The sequence below is a fragment of the Equus przewalskii genome, chromosome 28 (genome assembly GCF_037783145.1).
Source record: "Equus przewalskii isolate Varuska chromosome 28, EquPr2, whole genome shotgun sequence".
Lineage (NCBI taxonomy): Eukaryota > Metazoa > Chordata > Mammalia > Perissodactyla > Equidae > Equus > Equus przewalskii.
In genome coordinates, this window is record NC_091858.1 from 6,518,550 (window position 1) to 6,536,687 (window position 18,138).

The 18,138-nt window shown below is 39.7% G+C and overlaps 1 protein-coding gene across 23 annotated transcripts in view; it reads right to left on the reverse strand.

Moving 5' to 3' along the window:
• The window catches only part of ASH2L (ASH2 like, histone lysine methyltransferase complex subunit), a 32,555-nt gene that overhangs the window by 1,580 nt on the left and 12,837 nt on the right, over positions 1-18,138 (reverse strand). For 4 of the 23 annotated variants that reach the window (XM_070598921.1, XM_070598922.1, XM_070598923.1 and 1 more), the window contains exons 8-16: positions 17,500-17,575; positions 15,206-15,299; positions 14,249-14,466; positions 6,983-7,150; positions 6,488-6,681; positions 3,272-3,364; positions 1,898-1,996; positions 867-926; positions 654-765 (exon numbers count right to left, since the gene is read on the reverse strand). In XM_070598921.1, the coding sequence (XP_070455022.1) occupies positions 658-765; positions 867-926; positions 1,898-1,996; positions 3,272-3,364; positions 6,488-6,681; positions 6,983-7,150; positions 14,249-14,466; positions 15,206-15,299; positions 17,500-17,575 (1,110 nt within the window). In that variant the 3' untranslated portion in view covers positions 654-657. Of the gene's footprint in view, positions 1-12; positions 766-866; positions 927-1,897; positions 2,825-3,271; positions 3,365-6,487; positions 6,682-6,982; positions 7,151-14,248; positions 14,467-15,205; positions 15,300-16,750; positions 16,769-17,499; positions 17,576-18,138 lie in introns of those variants that run through there. The other 19 variants (XM_070598930.1, XM_070598931.1, XM_070598934.1 and 16 more) reach the window with 10 other exon arrangements.

An 18,138-nucleotide genomic window follows, 5' to 3' on the forward strand; every position in this document is an offset into this window, starting at 1 on the left:
AAATGCCACACATGCTTGACGACAAGTTTTATTTGGGAAGAGTTTCTAATTGTTAAAGCTGCAAGCAAATTCCCTTCACAATTAGAACAGTTCTAGAGACCTAGTAGTTTCAGAGATCCCAGTGTTCAAATGTATATTTCAAAATGAACAACAAAAACAAACCCACACCAAAAGAAAGAGCTTTTAGACTGGTTTGGAATGTACAGCCATTGACTTCAGCTGTTCTCAGAAACAGGTCCACCACTTCCTTGGGAATCATCCACTCTTTGGATGGAGTCAATGCCCACAGAAGGAAATGTCTTTAAATAAGTTAGCTACTTGGACAAGATTATTCACTCCTTAGAAAATACAGTAAGATAACAAGTCCCAGTTGGTGGGGTAGGTGGTACAGCACCAGTTTCACAGAGAGCTTATGGGATCCTAGGGTCAGCAGCTGTTGGCATATGGCACACACAAAAAAGCACTCCCCAGAAGTGGGAAGAGTGTGGGAGGGCAGGGAGCCTCTCCCAGTCCCACCCAGCCTGTTAACTTGCTAACAGCAGAGGCTGTGTTCTGCAGTATCTTCGGGAGAACATTTGCAACAGTTAAAAAACAAAACCAAACCCCCCAGGATTATTCCCCCAGAAAGTCCATGTATGCAAAGAAAAAGGGACCTAGTCAGGGTTCCCACGGGGGACTCCGCCTCCCATCCACTTCTGTTTCCACGTGATATAAGACATCAGCCAGAGTGTGTTCTACCACGGCACCCCAGCCCATGTCACTCATCTGTGGGAGGAGGAAGAAACAGAAATGAGCGATGAGCACAACTATGGCAAGAAGTAACCAAGACACTGGGGCTGCGCGGGGACACTTTGAATGTTACTCACAGGGTGGTAAGTAAGATCCTTTGGAGGATACTTGAAGCACGGTCCAAAGTTAATGGAAACCTGGGATAAATTCAGTTCAAGCAGACATGAAGAAACAGAAAAAAACAGTAAAAAAATTAACGTGATATGGGAAACTTTTCTCTTTAAATATAGCTGAGAAATTCAGGATATAACTGGAAAAAGTGATATATATTAATATCGTTAAAAGTCAACACTCTAATGTCCATCAAGAATTAAGCAAATAAAATAGACTTGTGTTGATTTCTGTTTATAACCTAAAGATTTCCTTATTTTAGTTTGATGGTGGTTTTTTTGGTTTTTTTTTGAGGAAGATTAGTCCTGAGCTAACATCTGCTGCCAATCCTCCTCTTTTTGCTGAGGAAGACTGGCCCTGAGCTAACATTTGTGCTCATCTTCCTCTATTTTATATGTGGGACGCCTACCACAGCACCGCTTGCCAAGCGGTGCCACCTTCGCACCCAGGATCCGAACCAGCGAACCCTGGGCTGCTGAAGCGGAACATGTGAACTTTACCGCTGTGCCACTGGGCTGGCCCTGATGGTGGCTAGTGAGAGACTAAAAATATATGGAAACTTTGTTCTTTTTTTTACTAACTTTCAAAAAAAACCTAACAGGCTCTAATGATCATTCCCTTCATGCTGGATTGTATTTTTTAAAAAAATCATTATAAGCAACAGTTACTAAGTAATGATGGTAGATTATCATGATCTATAACACCAAACTGATTTATGCAAGTATATACTTTACGTCCCTCACGTTGAACAACATTTACCACACAGGACATGCAAAGGAAAAGTGTGGGGCACACTAATTGCATGATCTTAATCTATCCAAGCAAATACTTCCTACAACACCCAACTGTTTTTGGAACAAAAATAACAGTAGGAACACGTTCCCATCTCTCTGAGGCTATTCAGATTTCTTTCCAGAACTCAATCAGGGCCCTTTTGTCATAAGCATTCACCTATTTCCCTCAAGTTCTGTTCACAGGATGAACAGATGCTACATACCGTGCAGCTCTTGTACAGGGAGATGGCTGGAAAGTAAACTCCCTCAAAGATATCTTTGTAAGCCACACCTTGATTGACACCATTTTTATAAAATATTATCTGAAACAAAAACCATGGTTTTACTTCAGAATTTAAAAACAGAACAAATTACAAAAGGACTCACTTAGAGAAGGCCTTGGAAGTGCTGCCCCCATGCTGGTAATAATGGGTTCCAAGAACAGCACACAGCTAGTGCAGTAACGATACCGTACATCTGTATCACACTTGAGATTATTCAGAGCATATTTCCATGCACTATTCTAGTTGCTCTTCAGGTTTACTTGCTTTCTGAATTCCTACACTACTTACACCAAACAGGTCTATTTTCTATTATCATTGTATTTATAAAAAGTAATCCAATCTTCCACTGATTCCTTGGAACTATACTCTTCTAAGCTTTATTTATTTATTTGCCCCCTTCCCTTGCATGAGGTTCTCACTTCTGCATTTCTACTCTGAAAATCTCTTAGGATCTTCTGTCAAAATCTCTGAATCCTCATTTTCTGTCCTTCCTCTCTCAAAACTATCCTGAATATTCTCTCTTAACTACTATATATAGACTTCAGAAAAGGCTCCTTTTAATAAACTAACTTTCTCTGCCTCTTCTTCCCAGTAGGAACTATCTTCATCCTGGCTATATTTTCTGGCTGTTATCATCCTTGGATCTATTAACTGTTACCTTTACTATTTTCCTCCTAAACACAACTGGAACCCTAGTTTATTTCTCCTACATTCACTTCCACTACTGTCCCAGGAGGATTCACAGTATTTTTATGGAAAAACGTTTCCAGCTCAGAACTTTTCTCCATCCCTTCCCCTTCTATTTTGGGCCCTTGTGGCTGATCCAAATGTGCCAGCTCTTCTTTGATTGTGCGATGTCCAACAACCCTGGAAGAGAGGTAGGGAAAGTTCTAGAGGACACTCAATGAGCCATTACAGCTCCTGCTGCCTCTGGTCACACAGCAAGGTCCCCTCCTCTGCTATTCCAGTGTTGCTCCCTCTTTACATGATGCCTCCTCTGAGAAAGAATAAATCTCTCTGACTTGCCTCCTCAGTTGCTTACAGGTTTCCTTATTAGGCCATGGTTTTTACCCTTTTGTCTACAGAGTGCTCCTGAAAGCACCCCGGTCCTCCCTCTTAAGCAGCAGCATGGGACCACGGAAAGAGCACAGCACAGAAGGCGGGGGAGTGAGCTTGCTCTGCGGCTGGCTAGCTGGGTTAGCAAAAAACCCCTTCATTCCCCTTTGGGCCTCATTTTCCTTACTTTTGTAATTAGGTGCTTGGTGCCAATCTTCAAAGTCTTCTAGTTCTGACATTTTTATGACCACGACTCACCTCACTATGAGGAGTCTGCTTTAGGCTCTTCTCTGCTTTATCCACAAAGTCTTTTTCCTCAAAATACAAATAACTCTTGAACTTTATCAAAGCCTTAAAAACCGAGCAAGAAAGAAAGGAAAAAAATTGAAGCATCAGCTACATCATGGAAAAAATAGTCAGATTCACACAAATAGCACTGAGTCCTTCTGTTCTGCAACAGAGATTTCAAATCTTTAGTTAGTTTTATTAGACTTTGAACAACTATGTGCTTCTTAAAAAGTACCAGATGCTACATGTTTGTTAAACATTTTCAAAAAAGGCCTTTACTAAGAATATTTGTGAGGAAACATATATATAAATACATATACATTCTTACCACAGCAAAAACTCATAAAAGTGGCTAAACTTAATTCATAGTTTTTTTCCCCTCAATAATCTCAGTGAAAGCAATGACAAGTTTACTGAGCCTAAAATCCCCTATTCTATAAAAATATTTTGAGGGCTACTTCCTTCCCTCCTAGTTCTCTACTTGTTTCTCTTACAGGTTGTCTCTGAGTCACCCCTTTCTTGCTTGTTCCCAAGAGTCTGTTTAACCATTCATCCCCAGATAAATATATGACATTAATTTTTTTAAATTTGAATTTCTTAGCACATACATTTATTAAGCATGGTAAGAAAAAAAAGTCAGGGACTGGCCCGCTGGCGTAGTCGTTAAGTTCACGTGCTCTGCTTCAGCAGCCTGGGGTTCGCAGGTTCGGATCCCAGGTGCAGATCTAGCACTGCTTGTCAAGCCACAGTGTGGTGGGATCCCACATCAAACAGAGGAAGACTGGCACAGACGTTAGCTCATCAACGATCTTCCTCACAAGAAGTGAAAACAAATGCTATACAAGAACATAAAGAGTCTCTCTCCTGTCACCATATCCCTCAACGCTCAGTTTCCTTTTGCAATCACTGTTCTGTGTCCTGGTATCCTTCCAGAAAGTCTAGGCATATATTAAATCTTCAAAATTGAAAAACATACACAAAGAAAAAAAACACACCAGACAAAAAACACAAAGAAACAAGCAAAAAAGGCATACAAGTGGTAGCATACCACACATTCTGTTTTACATCTTGAGTTTTTCACTCAACAATATACACTGGAGATCATTTTATATCATTAAATATGTGGCTTTTGAACAGATTCATATTATTCTGTTGTATGAACATATTCATAAATTGCTTATTAAATTGAAAACAAATTTTTATAATATAAATGAAAAAGGAAATAATCTTAAACATTCCTACAGTATCCTCTGAGGTAACTGTAGACCTCTGTTTCTGATAAGAACAGGCATTAGTGTGGTATACATTAAAGGATTCTAGATGGCAGGAGGAGCAATGAAATGGGATCTTAGGCTGCTTTTTATCAGCACAAACTTGGAGGACATACGCTATCCAATTTAAAAAAAAATTAACATTGACCCCTACTTCACACCATACACAAAAATTAATCCAAGTGAATCAGAGACCTAAATATAAAAACTAAAACCATAATATTTTTGAAGAAAAACATGGGAGAATATCTTTATGACTTGGAGGTATGCAAAGATTTATTAACTCATAAAAAGCAATATTAACTGAAAAAGAAAAATTTTGTAGCATTCATAAAAACTAAAAACTTCAGTTCACCAGAAGACATCACTAAGAAAATGAATAGAAAAGTCAGAGACAAGGAGAAAAAAATATATATATTTTTTTGGTGAGGAAGATAGGCCCTGAGCTAACATCTGTGCCCATCTTCTTCTATTTTGTATGTGGGACGCCGCCACAGCATGGCTTGATGAGTGGTATGTAGGTCTGTGCCTGGGATCCAAACCTGTGAGCCCCGGGTCGCCAAAGCAGCGCACACTAACTTAACCATGACACCACCAGGCTGGCCCTGAAACAAAGATTTTTTTAAAAGCCATTTCTAACAAAGGACTTTAATCCAGAATATACAAAGAAGTCCTAAAACTCAATAAGAAGATAACCCAATTTTTTAAAAAGGTAAAATAATTGAGTAGAAAATTCACAAAAGAAGAGCTACAAATTGCCAACGAGCACATGAAAAACTGCTCAGTACCATTAGTCATCAAAGAAATGCTAATTTTAACCATAAGGAGATACTACTACACACCCATCAAAATGGTTAAAACTAAGGTGACAGACAACAACAAATGATGAGAAGGACATGGAGTAACTAAAATTCTCCTACACTGTTGGTAGGAATGGAAAGAGTTTGGCAATTTCTTAGAAGACTAAATACATAACTACCCTATGACCCAGTAATTCCATTTCTAGGTACTGACCCAAAAGAAACAAAAACACATTTACAAGGAGATTTGTAGAGGACTGTTCAAAGCAACTCCATTGCTTTATCCCAGCCTCGAAACAGCCCAAATGTCCGTCAAGAGGAAAACGGACAGCTATGTGTCAATAAAGCTGGAAAAAGAAAGGAAAATGGATAAACACACTATGGTATAATCACACGAGGGAATACTACTCTGTAGTAAAAAGGAACAAACTACAGATACGTGCAAGAACATGGTAGGATCTCAAAAGCATGATGCCAAACGATAAAAGCCAGATACGAAAGGCTACACATTGCATGGTTCCACCTGTGTAAATCCAAGAACAAGCAATCTAATGGACTGGAATTATCATGGGGGGAAAAATTCAAAACAGTGGTTGCCTCTATGGGGGTGGGAGTGGGACTGACTGAGAAAGAGTATAAGGGAATTCCTGGGTAATAAGATTCTACATCTCAATAGCAGTTTGGATCAAACTCAAAACTCAGTGAATATACACTTAAAATTTGTAAATTTCATTTTATGTAAATTTTATATCAAAAGAAAAAAGTAAACAAAGGTTGAACTCCAGCTAATGATATGTATCCTGAAGTACTTGGCGGGTAGTGTACTGATGGCTGCAGTATTCTCTGAAGTGCATTAAAAAAGAAGAATGGATCGATGGATGGATGGATAGATGAGTGGAGGAATGAACAGATAACATGTTAATGGTAGAATCTAAGTGATGGGTGTTTGGACACTTTTAAATGCTGTCAACTTTGCTGTCTGAAAATTTTCATAACAAAATGTTGGGAAAAATGTGAATGGTGGTCAGCATCACAAGAGAACATACAGGCCACAGGTGCAGGCCTTGGCTGCCTCAGATCTCCAACCCAGGACTTGCTCGGGAGCACAAACTCACCTTATCTTTATAAGTATCGGGCAGTGACTTGGCTGTCTCTGTGTCTTCAGGAAGATTGATATAAAACCCCAGGACGTCTCCCTGTCCATAGCCAGAAGAGTAGTGTTTGCCAATGGACTGGTGGAACTTGGTTCCCTTTTTGCTCCGCCAAGAATAGCTAAATTTATCATAACCTAAGGGAGCTTGAAGGTTACCTGTCCCAATAGAAAGATATACAGGAAATCAGAGGACTGCAGGTCAACTCTGGATTGCAGAGGAAAAGATTCTACTCCTTTTTCTTTGTTTTTTCTTTTTTGTCAATTTTGTAAAATTGCTAACAAACTAGTTCTCACAAACAAAGAATTATAAAAATATTCCTAGGAATTACAAGCCACCTAAACCCTCAGGAATTGAATTTTATGCCCACAATCCAATAAGCCCCAAGGTCATGAAGCTTAGCCAGATGCTCTACACCTCTCCACCCACTGCAATGGCCACGTTACAGCTCCAGCTTACCTAATGGCTGGGACCAACCCAGTCTGGCAGCAGTGTCCGGCGGCATCTCATCCACCGTGATTTCAAAGTACCAGGCACCTTTCCGTACCCCATGAGAAGCCCGAACCATGGAGTAGCCCTTCTCTCCAACCACAGTCAGCCGGTCATCAGAGATCTTCAACTGGGGAGCTGTGGTGATGGAGATTAAAACAAAGGCCTGCAACCTATTTGAGGTACTTGGAGACAACTGTCACAAAACTGTGAGTCTCTTACACTCCAATAAAACAAAACAAAAAATCAGAAATATCAGGTGACGAACTTGAAATATTGTTTCAGGAGTTTAAAAATCTCAAACATAAGATGCAGACGAAGGAGAAAGAAAGAAAAAGGAAGAAAGCTGTTAGGTAATCTAGTTTTTACTAAATGTGATTATATTTAAGATGACAGGTTAAAACTAATTATACTGTCTATTCCCTCAAATGCGATAAAACGACTGTAATGTGTTCGGATCCTGATTTGAATAAACCATCCCTTAAAAGACTTAACTTTTTATTTGAAACACTCCCAGACTTTCAAAAACAGTGGAGTCCTCATATGTCCACCAGTTAGCTTCCCCAAATGTTAATACCATCCATACCCACAATACAATTAGCAAAACCAGAAAATTAACACTGATACAATACTATTAACTAATATAGATCATCTGCAAATTAAGCCAAATATTCAAATAATATTCTTTTTCTGTTCCAGGATCTAATCCAAGATCCCACATTTCATTTAGTTGTCATATGTCCTTAGTCTTTTCCAATCTGGGACAGCTCCTCAAGTCTTTCATGATCCCAACACTTTGAAGGGTACTGGTCACTTCAGTTTGTAGAATATCTCTTAATCAGGTTGTCTGATGTTTCCTCCTGGCTAAGTGCAGGTTATGCTTTTCTGTTGGAAACACCACTGAAGCAACGCTGGGCCTCCTAAGTGTATCACATCATAGAGCACATGATGTCAAAATGGTAAGGTTAAACTTGGACCGCCCGGTTAGGGTGCTGCCTTCTACATTTCTCCGTTATAAAATTAGTATTTTCCCTTTGTAATTAGTAAGTATTTTGTGGGGAGATAAAATATGTGAGACAATCAAGGAAATCTGATTATGGACTAAAATGAGATGATAGTAAGGAATTACCTATTTTGTTAAGTGTGATAATAGCATTGTGGTTATAAAATAAAATAACCACACTTTTTAGAGATACATATTTTTTAGAGTATATAGAGTGAGATTTACTTCTTAAAAATTCAGAAAAGAAACAAAGAAATAAAGGAACAGATAAAGCAAATATGGCAAAATCTTGATAATTGTTAAATCTAGGTGAAAAGTATATGCAGATTCATTGTATTCATCTCTCTACCTTTGCGTACTTTACTATAAGGCCATTATGTAAGATAAGGGGACAATCTAAACCAATTGGAAGGGATATTGTGACTTGGAAGTGAAGGAAAAAATGATGACAGGTGGGAGAGTATTTCTAGGCTGTGCAGGCTGATTTTATCAACATAGAAACATCTCCAATCCCACTAACTGAGGAAAAAGCATCTGATACAGTGTTTGTAACACTCTGGAAGTTGTCTAAATTCTACTGGAAGAAGCACAAACTTTATAAATGCATAAAGATACATGTACCCCTATGTTCACTGCAGCATTATTCACAATAGCCAAGACTTGGAAGCAACCTAGGTGCCCATCAAGGGTCAAATGGATAAGGGAGATGTGGTATATATACACAATGGAATACTACTTGGCTATTAAAAAAGATGAAATCTTGCCATTTGTGACAACATGGATGGATTGTGAGGATACCATGCTAAATGAAATAAGTCAGACGGAGACAGTCAAATACTGTATGATTTCACTTATAAGTAGAAGATAAAACAACAACAAACAAACACATAAATACAGAGATTAGATTGGTGGTTATCGGGGAGAAGAGGGGAGGGGGAAAGGGGTGACAGGGCTCATATGTATGGCGATGGATGGTAATTAGTCTCTGGGTGGTGAACGTGATGTGGTTTACACAGAAATCGAAATATAATGATGTACACCTGAAATTTATATAATGTTATAAATCAATGTTACCTTAATAAAAAAAAAATTAGGGACTGGCCCTGTGGCCGAGTGGTTAAGTTCGTGCGCTCTGCTTTGGTGGCCCAGGGTTTCACCGGTTCGGATCTGGGCGCGGACCTGGCACTGCTTGTCAGGCCACGCTGAGGAAGCATCCCACATGCCACAACTAGAGGGACCCACAACTAAAATATGCAACTGTGTACTGGAGGGATTTGGGGAGAAAAAGCAAAAAAGAAGCAAAAAAAAAAATAGATTGGCAACAGTTGTTAGCTCAGGTGCCAATCTTTAAAAAAAAAATTATCTTTTATAAAAGGCTTTACGATTTACAAAGTACTTTCACAGGTAGCTAGGTGGACAGAGAAACTCGCCTAACCCTCCCCAGCACCGTCTCCACTGCGCAGATGGAGAAGCAGATCAGGAGGCTGTCAAGATCACGCTGCACTGAGTGGCAGAGGCTGACTGGAACCTTGGCCCTGCACTCCTTCCGTTACACCATAGGGGCTCTTACAAAGATTACCTCCTTCAAGTAAATGCATGTTGTTTAACAGAACTTTCTTAGGTCTGTGGCAAATTCTACATTCTCAAATACAAAGACTTCTTCCTTTATCCCCTCCTGAGCAATTCCGTCCTCAAGTCATCAGGTGGGGCTGAGTAAGTCAAGTATCCGTGATAAAATAGGATATTAAACGGTTCACCTCCTCACAAAACACTAATCACAAAAAGGGAAAAAGAAGTAACTCACAGTGGATAAACTTGGCAGATACCACCTTAGCCAAATGATCGAAGTGAACATCTCCAGTAATGGGACCAGTTAAGATCATGTCCCACCTGACAGGATACAATATGAAGAACACAGTACCATTTTTGTGATATTCCTGTCAAAGATGCATAACTTGAATCCAATCATGAAGAACCAGACAAACCCAACCTGAGGGATGGTCTATGAACTAATTGGCCTCTAACTTTCAAAAGTGTCAAGGTCATCAAAATCTAGGAAAGATGGAGAAATTGTTCCAGATTGAAGATGACTTATGAGACATAACAATTAAATGCAGCATGTGATTCTCAACTGGATCCTTTGCTATAAGGACATTACTGGATCAACTGGAGAAACCTGAATAAGATCCGAGGGTCAGATGGTAGTAATTAGATATTAATTTCCTGATTCTGATGGTTATATATTGGTTCTGTGAGATTGAAAATTTAAAAACTATCCACTAATTCTTTGATAGTCTTCCTTTCAAGAGGTGAAGCCTAATTTCCCTATGCTTGAGCATGGGCTGAACTTAGTGACTCACTCTAACAAAGTTGAAGCAACTGTCTAACTTTAAAAATAGGTCAGGGGCTGGCCTGGTGGCACAGCGGTTAAGTTCGCACGTTCTGCTTCTTGGCGGCCCAGGGTTCGCTGGTTCGGATCCTGGGTGCGGACATGGCGCCACTTGGCACACCATGCTGTGGTAGGCATCCCACATATAAAGTAGAGGAAGACGGGCACAGATGTTAGCTCAGGGCCAAGCTTCCTCAGCAAAAAAGAGGAGGACCAGCAGTAGTTAGCTCAGGGCTAATCGTCCTCACAAAAAAAGATCAAAAAAGGGGCCAGCCTGGTGACATAGTAGTTAAGTTCACATGCTCTGCTTCAGTGGCCCAGGATTCACAGGTTCAGATCCCCAGTGCGGACCTACACACCACTCATCAAGCCATGCTGTGGTGGTATCCCACATACAAAACAGAGGAAGACTGGCACAGATGTTACCTCAGCCACAATCTTCCTCAAGCAAAAAGAGGAAGACTGGCAACAGATGTTAGCTCAGAGCCACTCTTCCTGACCAAAAAAAAAAAAAAAAGTACTCAAACTCCTTATTGCTCTCTCTTGGATCACTTTCTCTGGGAGAAATTAGCTTCACGGGAAGAAATAAGCAGTCTTTGGAGAGGCCCACATAGCGGGCATCCTGTCAAAGCCAAGTGAGTGAGCCATCTTGGAAACAGACCCTCCAGCCCCTGTCAAGTCTTCAGAGACAGTAGCCCCAGCTAAGAGCTAGACTGAAATCTTGTGAGTTTTCCTGAGCCAGACCACATAGCTAAGCAGCTCCCAGATGGACCCCAGAAACTGTGGGAAATAACTAACATTTGTAGTTTTAGACTGCTAAGTTTTACGGTAATTTGTTGCACAGCACTAGATAACTAACACAAGGAGAATGTCCTTGTTTGTAAGAAACAGACAATTGGAAGTTCTCAAAGGGGAGAAGGTGCCATGCCAGCTTTCTCTGAAATGGTTCAGAAAAAAAAAGTTTTGTACTGTTCTGACAAGTTTTTTATAAGTCTGAGAATAATTCAACCTAAGAAGTTTGAACAATACATTATAGATTCATTGTTAATTTTTAGAAGGTTCAGCATAAACAGCAGGCAGCTATTGCTATCCTACGTATTAAGTTAAACAAGTTCTGCTAAGGGCCAGTGTTCTCATTTTCTGTTCCTTCCAGAATTATAGCTATTATGTGTACTGGAACAACAGCGCTAAGTCTTACTTCTGAAACCCTGAAGTCACTTACCTGGCCCTTCCCTACTATCATAGTATGCTTGTCACTAATAGGAGTCAAATCCATACATAATGGACACTGCACCACGGGATTACATTACTTGACTTCCAAATGACTAGCATCAATACAAATGTTACAGTTTTTGGCATTAAATCAAGAAATAATGGGCTTCCAAATCTATTAAACACATGGACCCGTTTAGATCCAGTTCAAAGAAATAGCTGAAAGAGGCATATTTTAAACACCCTTGGAAATGTGAGTATGGTCTGGGTATTAGATAACTGAGGAATTATTATTCACCTCAGGTATGATAATGGCATAGTGGTTATGTTTTTAAAAATCTTTGTTAGAGATAAATACTGAGGTATTTATGGGTGAAGTAATATGCTATCTGGAATTTGCATTAATACTCCAGAAAAACAACAAAAATTCATGAGGTACACTTGTCTAAAAGTAACTGGCTTATTTAAATCCCCCTTCACATTCTTTTTTTTTTTTTGAGGAAGATTAGCCCTGAGCTAACTGCTGCCAATCCTCCTCTTTTTGCTGAGGAAGACTGGCCCTGAGCTAATGTCTGTGCCCATCTTCCTCTACTTTATATACGGGACGCCTACCACAGCATGGCCTGGCAAGCAGTGACATGTTCACACCTGGGATCCAAACAGGCGAACCCCAGGCTGCTAAAGCGGAATGTGCGCACCCAACCGCCACACCACCAGGCCGGCCCCCCCTTCACATTCTAAAAGATAATGAATGCTATTTTGTCAATAATTGAATAAAGTATGTCATTAAAAGAACTACTATACATTAAAAAGACTTCAGTATGACAAAAAAGAGTCACAAACTCAAAAGACAACCGACAAAATGGCTAATATCCCTACTATATAAAGGGACGAAGGACCAAAATCCTAATAGAAAAATGGGAAGTAGAACCACACTAACAGATAATTCCTAAGAACCCCAAGTGGCAGACAAACACGAACAGACAAACCTAACTGTATTACAAACGAAAACATAACCACACTGAAGGAGGCGGGAAGAAGCAACTAACCTGAGTTAACGGTGTCTGTCTTGATGGGGAAACCGGCAGGCTATAGACCAAAAGAGCTGCTGCCATCTAGTCAGTGAATGCTCCTCACGGGGTTGGCAATTCTGAAACTACTTTATGTGCATATTAGGAATGATCAATAAGTAAATATACGGTAGATAACTATAGTCAGTTTTCTCACTGTTGGAGAAAGAAGTTACAAATAAGGAAAGGTGTGGTGTCTGACTGGACTCCAAGGTATCAGTGTCAATTCAGCACAGCCGTGTACAGGTGTGTCAGTCAGTAGACACACATACACCTCCTACCTCTGTCCACTGAGGGAGTCTAGAAGCCACACCCAGTAACAGTAATAGTGAGCACAGCTATGCTTAGACCTTAATTTCTAAACACCATTCTCTAACTAAAGGAAGCAGGGCTCCTCAGAAATAGCTGATTTTTGGCCTGAAGCATGGAAAACACAAGATGAGCCAGGAACATCTTGTGATGCCAGAAAGTAAGGAAGTATTTAAGAAAAAAAAAAAAAGGTGGGGCTTATTGAAAGAACACAGGAACCAACCTAAAGAAGCTAATGGCATAATGGCCAAAGCTGGAATAATTTGAGCAATAAAATAAATTCTATCCCACAGAATAAATATCTATGAGTCCACACTGATATAAATAATCGATTAAATAATAAATGGAGAAGGGAAGAAAGAAAAAGAAATCGTCAGGCCAACATCACGTCAATAATTCTTGCAGACAAGATCCACTGATGGGTGCCAAAATTAGTGAGCAAAACTTAATAGAGAAACAGGACATTTGCATAAAAGCCTCAAAGTATCTTTCCCCAAGATATTTACTGACTATGAAGGGAAAGACAGTAAGAAAGCCAGCAGAAACTACCTCAGCCAAATGATCATAGTTAAAATAACCAATAAAGACACATTGACATCATGAACCCTATGAGATGATGCAATAAGGGCTTATTTCTGTGGTGTTCTTCCAAAAAATGTATAACCTCAGTCTAATCATGAGAAAAAGTCAGACAAACCCTCACCGAGAAATATCTGACAAAATAACTGATTAATACACTTAAAAGTGTCATGGTTATGAAAGACAAGCGATGACTCAAGAACTGTTAAAGACTGCACGAGACTAAGAGGAAATAACTAAACGCAATGTGAGTGCCTAAACAAGAGGCATTAGTGGAAAAATTGGTGAAATTCAAATAAAGTCTTTAATTTTATTAATAGCATTTACCAATGTTAATTTCTTGGTTTGAAAATTGTACTACGGTTGTATAAGATGTTACCACTAGGAAAAGCTTGATGAGAGAGATACGGAAACTATTATTCTTGCAACTTTACTGGTAAGTTTAAACTTAGTCCAAAATAGAAAGTTTTAAGAACCATATATATAAAAATGGCTAGAGCTTATAGGAAGAGACAAAGAAGGAAATTATTTCTTGTACATTCTGACAGTCTACTTAGACATGGGCGGTGGGGGAGTGGTAATGGACTGGCACGTACATCTAATTCTAGACTGGACAAAGATGATGACAGTTCAAAGTAACACCAGGTCTGACACGACATTAACACCGTACATACCTCGATCATGTAGGGCTAACAAAACCCGTTCATACAAGCAGGCTCTGTAGAGGTCTCCAGGAATAGGTTTTCCAGCCCAGCAGTCAAGTTCAAGCTTCTCAGGATCAGGGGCGTGGGGATCAGGCTCAGCGAGAATATATCGATAGCCATCTTTATTAAACGGGTGTTCCAAGGGGTAACCGTGAGGGGGAAGGCGCTGAGCAGAAAACAAAGGGTCACTGCAGAAAGGAAAAAATAAAATCAAGAAACTAAACCCCCTCTAGCTCAACTGCCTTCAACTCTGTAAGAAAGCCCTCTGATTTACTACGCTTTGGCCAGAACACAGACAACTTCACAACTGCTTTTCATTACTCAAATAGGCCATCCTGCCCTCTGCAGGCAAAAAAGGATAAATTACTTTAGTCCATAGGGACATCTATGAAACTGAGCTAGTACATCATTGGGAAGAAGGGAGAAGAGAAACAAGGGTGATTTCCTTTAGTATATTTATTATTAAAACATATGAACAGAAACTCAGGGATATGAGCACTTACTGTCTGTTGCCCGTCTAAATAAGAAATGCCCTGGATTTCATCACCTCCGTATTGAAAAGGAAGGGAAGAGGTACCAGAGGCGAGAGGTGGAAAGTTTAAGTAAAAGAGGTAACGCTCAACATTGGTTTCACTCCCTCTCCCCATACTATCCTTTCTCAAGGTGCCTTCACAGAACTTTACTCCCCAGGTGAATCCCCACAGGCTGCTGCCCTAGGGCTGTTTTATGTAGTAACAAGTTTGTGAAACAGACACCGAGCCAAGGGGTTATTTTACCCCTCAAAGCACACAAGATTTGAGAAAAACGACCAGGCTTTGTAACCTCAGACACCTGAGCTACTGAAGAGTAGGGCTCTTTTCCCTCTCACAGACTTTGCCAGCCAAGAAACCTCTAACAGTGGTAAGTGGGGGTGGGTGTTCTGCCCACCTCCGGGCCTTCTTGGTGGTCCCTGTGGTTCCTCCATCCTGCTGTTTGCGCTTAGCTCCTCTTCCTTTTCCACTGCTTCCTGCTGCAATCCCCCCTTTGAAGAGAAGGCAGATCACTTTCAATGAGCTGTCACAGAAGCACCATGTGGAGCCTGAAATTCCATGGGGACTAACACTCCCAACGTGCATTTGTGTAACACCATAGGAGGATTTCCTTGCTGAAAGCATACTGGATTTCACCCTGGTTCTGAATGAGTCTGCTGAGTGTCTCGCAGCCCAGAACACTGGGTTCTGGCAGTAAGCTCAAATGAACCTTGCCCTAACGATCCCTGTGTTACATTTGCAACCTTCCTTTCTTAATGAACTGCACTACCAGTACATTTTCTGAGGATGTGACACAAATGCATTCTCACTCATTCAGATTCCAAACATCCATGGCTACAAACAATTGCATGGATAAAGTTTTCTTCCACCCAAATCAATACAAACATCCATAAAGAGAGAATATCCTCACTGTGAGTAGATGTTCATTTGCTTGAACTACACACAATATATTCCATAGAGTAAAGGCACAATATCTGCTAAAGCACTGAACTGGAATATCCAACAAGACAACAGTGCGTCAAACATGGAAAACAAAAACAGAAGTACTCAAAAGGTGTTTCTCTCCAGTGCTGTGGTTGCGCATGACATAAGTAAGAAAGAGGGCTTTAAATTTAGTAGGTAATTTTCACAACAATGATTAAGATTGTGCCAATGCATAAAATTCAGGTTAGACTAACCTGGCTTGTGAAATTAAGAGCAAATATCAATAGACAATTTATATGTTATACACAAAAAAATTTAGCTACACGCTAAGGCCACAAGGAATACTACCTCGTGTATTTCTGAAATAGGTACTTTGAAATTTTTGTCCGGTTCTGTCATTCCTCTCAATTAGTTTGTTTTTTTGTCTTCTAGAAAATGTCCCTGAACTGCAGGAAAACACCTTTACGTAAACAACTGCATAGAGTACTGTATCTTAATTTGGGGCAAGCTTGAAAATTATCAGCAGTTCTGCTGCAATAAAAAGGATCAAGACGTTGAGGGCAGGTCATATACTGCACAGACAAGACCAGATATATGCAGAACTTCCTTTTATGAACACATCAGGTGTTATTCCTATTTCTCATAAAAGGTTTAATGTTAAACTATTACAATATCAACATCTCTAGTTTAAGTTACTAAATCAAAAAACCATTAATGTTTTTAATTGTCATTTATATTTTAACTATTTTAAGAGAAGTTTTAGATCCATCTTGAACAAAACAATCAATACTAAGAGGACTGCTGGCCGTGTTAGGCAGAATATGACGACATATAAGCTTTGAATTACTAACATTAAACTGGAACTACTGTTTTATATTAAGTGCTATTGCCACCATTTTCACAATGCTTTAAAATTTTAATTCAGTTTTAGCTTCTACCACAACTCAGCAAAAAGCATTTTCCAAACCACAAAATACTTAAGTCTGAGAGGCTGAAAGAAGACAGAGGAGGAATTCACCTCCAAAAGAGGCTCCACCTGTAAGAACAGAAGTGGCACCATGTATTTGTCAAATTTTAACAATTAAAAGGGAAAAAATGGTGTAAAAAGATAAAATACACTTAGCTATTTCCAACCCATCCTAGAATATTAATAACAGTGGAAATGATTACATATTTAAGATGCTACCACTCGACAAATTAATGATGCCATGTGTCAGATGAGAAGCTAGCTATCTCCCAAGCTACCCCAAGTCTCATTAGTTTACCATTAGTAGTGAATGGCATTCCTGCTATTAGAAGGGTTACTGACAGAACAACGTGCTACAGCGGGTGATCAATACAGAAATGCTGTCATGTGAATAAGCTGAAGTTTCAGGTCAAGACAAATTAGAAGATGAGTATAGGAAGTTTGTTAAATTACAGCTGAATTAAGGAAAAAGAGTGGAGAGCAACTGAATTCTAAATTAAGTGTTAGTTATGAGGATACAGATGGGGAGACTAACACAAACACAGTAAATCTGACCTTAAAGTTGTACCTTGCTTTATGCTAAATCTGTTTCACTTAAGACCAAATTGTGGTATAAAGTGACAAAAAGTTCTCCACTACCATTTGTCAAATCCGTGGCTAGCTCCTAAAAATTGAGTTTTGGACTTTAAAGCATCTTAGTAAATATCCAGTTAAGAGTCCACCCAAGAAGGCCCAACTCTAGGCACATTTGGATTCAAAAGCTTACAAATCTTTCATCACTGAGACATTTAGACACTTACCATTTAGATTCCCACTGGTAGACACAGCACTGCTTTGTTTTTGGTTGTCATAAGCAGGACCAATGTTACTAAGATCCTAAAGGGAAAAATACTCAATTACAAAGGGAGGCTATATAATCAAACCAATCTGGCAATGCTTGAAAAAACCAGGATAAATGGGAACTGAAACTGACAATCCTAAAGAGTCGGAAACTTGCAAGGGTCCCAAAGTGGATGCTTCAGGGATCAGCAAGTAACATGTGTGAGGCAGGACAAGTGTAAGGATCAAAGTGGTTTAAGAATGACGATAAATGGCAATCAACCAGGGGTGAGGGGTCATGGAGGGGACAATAGCAAACGAGAGTACCCAAGTCTCATTTACTCAGCTTCCCGTGGGACTTCAGGCTGTGTACCCAGATCTTGTCATTTCACAAGAAAAAACACAAATCTAAATTTCTATGCGAACTCTTGAGTTTTCTTTCTTTTTTTTTTTAAGGATTTTATTTTTTCCTTTTTCTCCCCACAGCCCCCTGGTACATAGTTGTATATTCTTCGTTGTGGCATGTGGGACACTGCCTCAGCATGGTTTGATGAGCAGTGCTATGTCCGCACCCAGGATTCGAACCAACGAAACACTGGGCCGCCTGCAGCAGAGCGCGC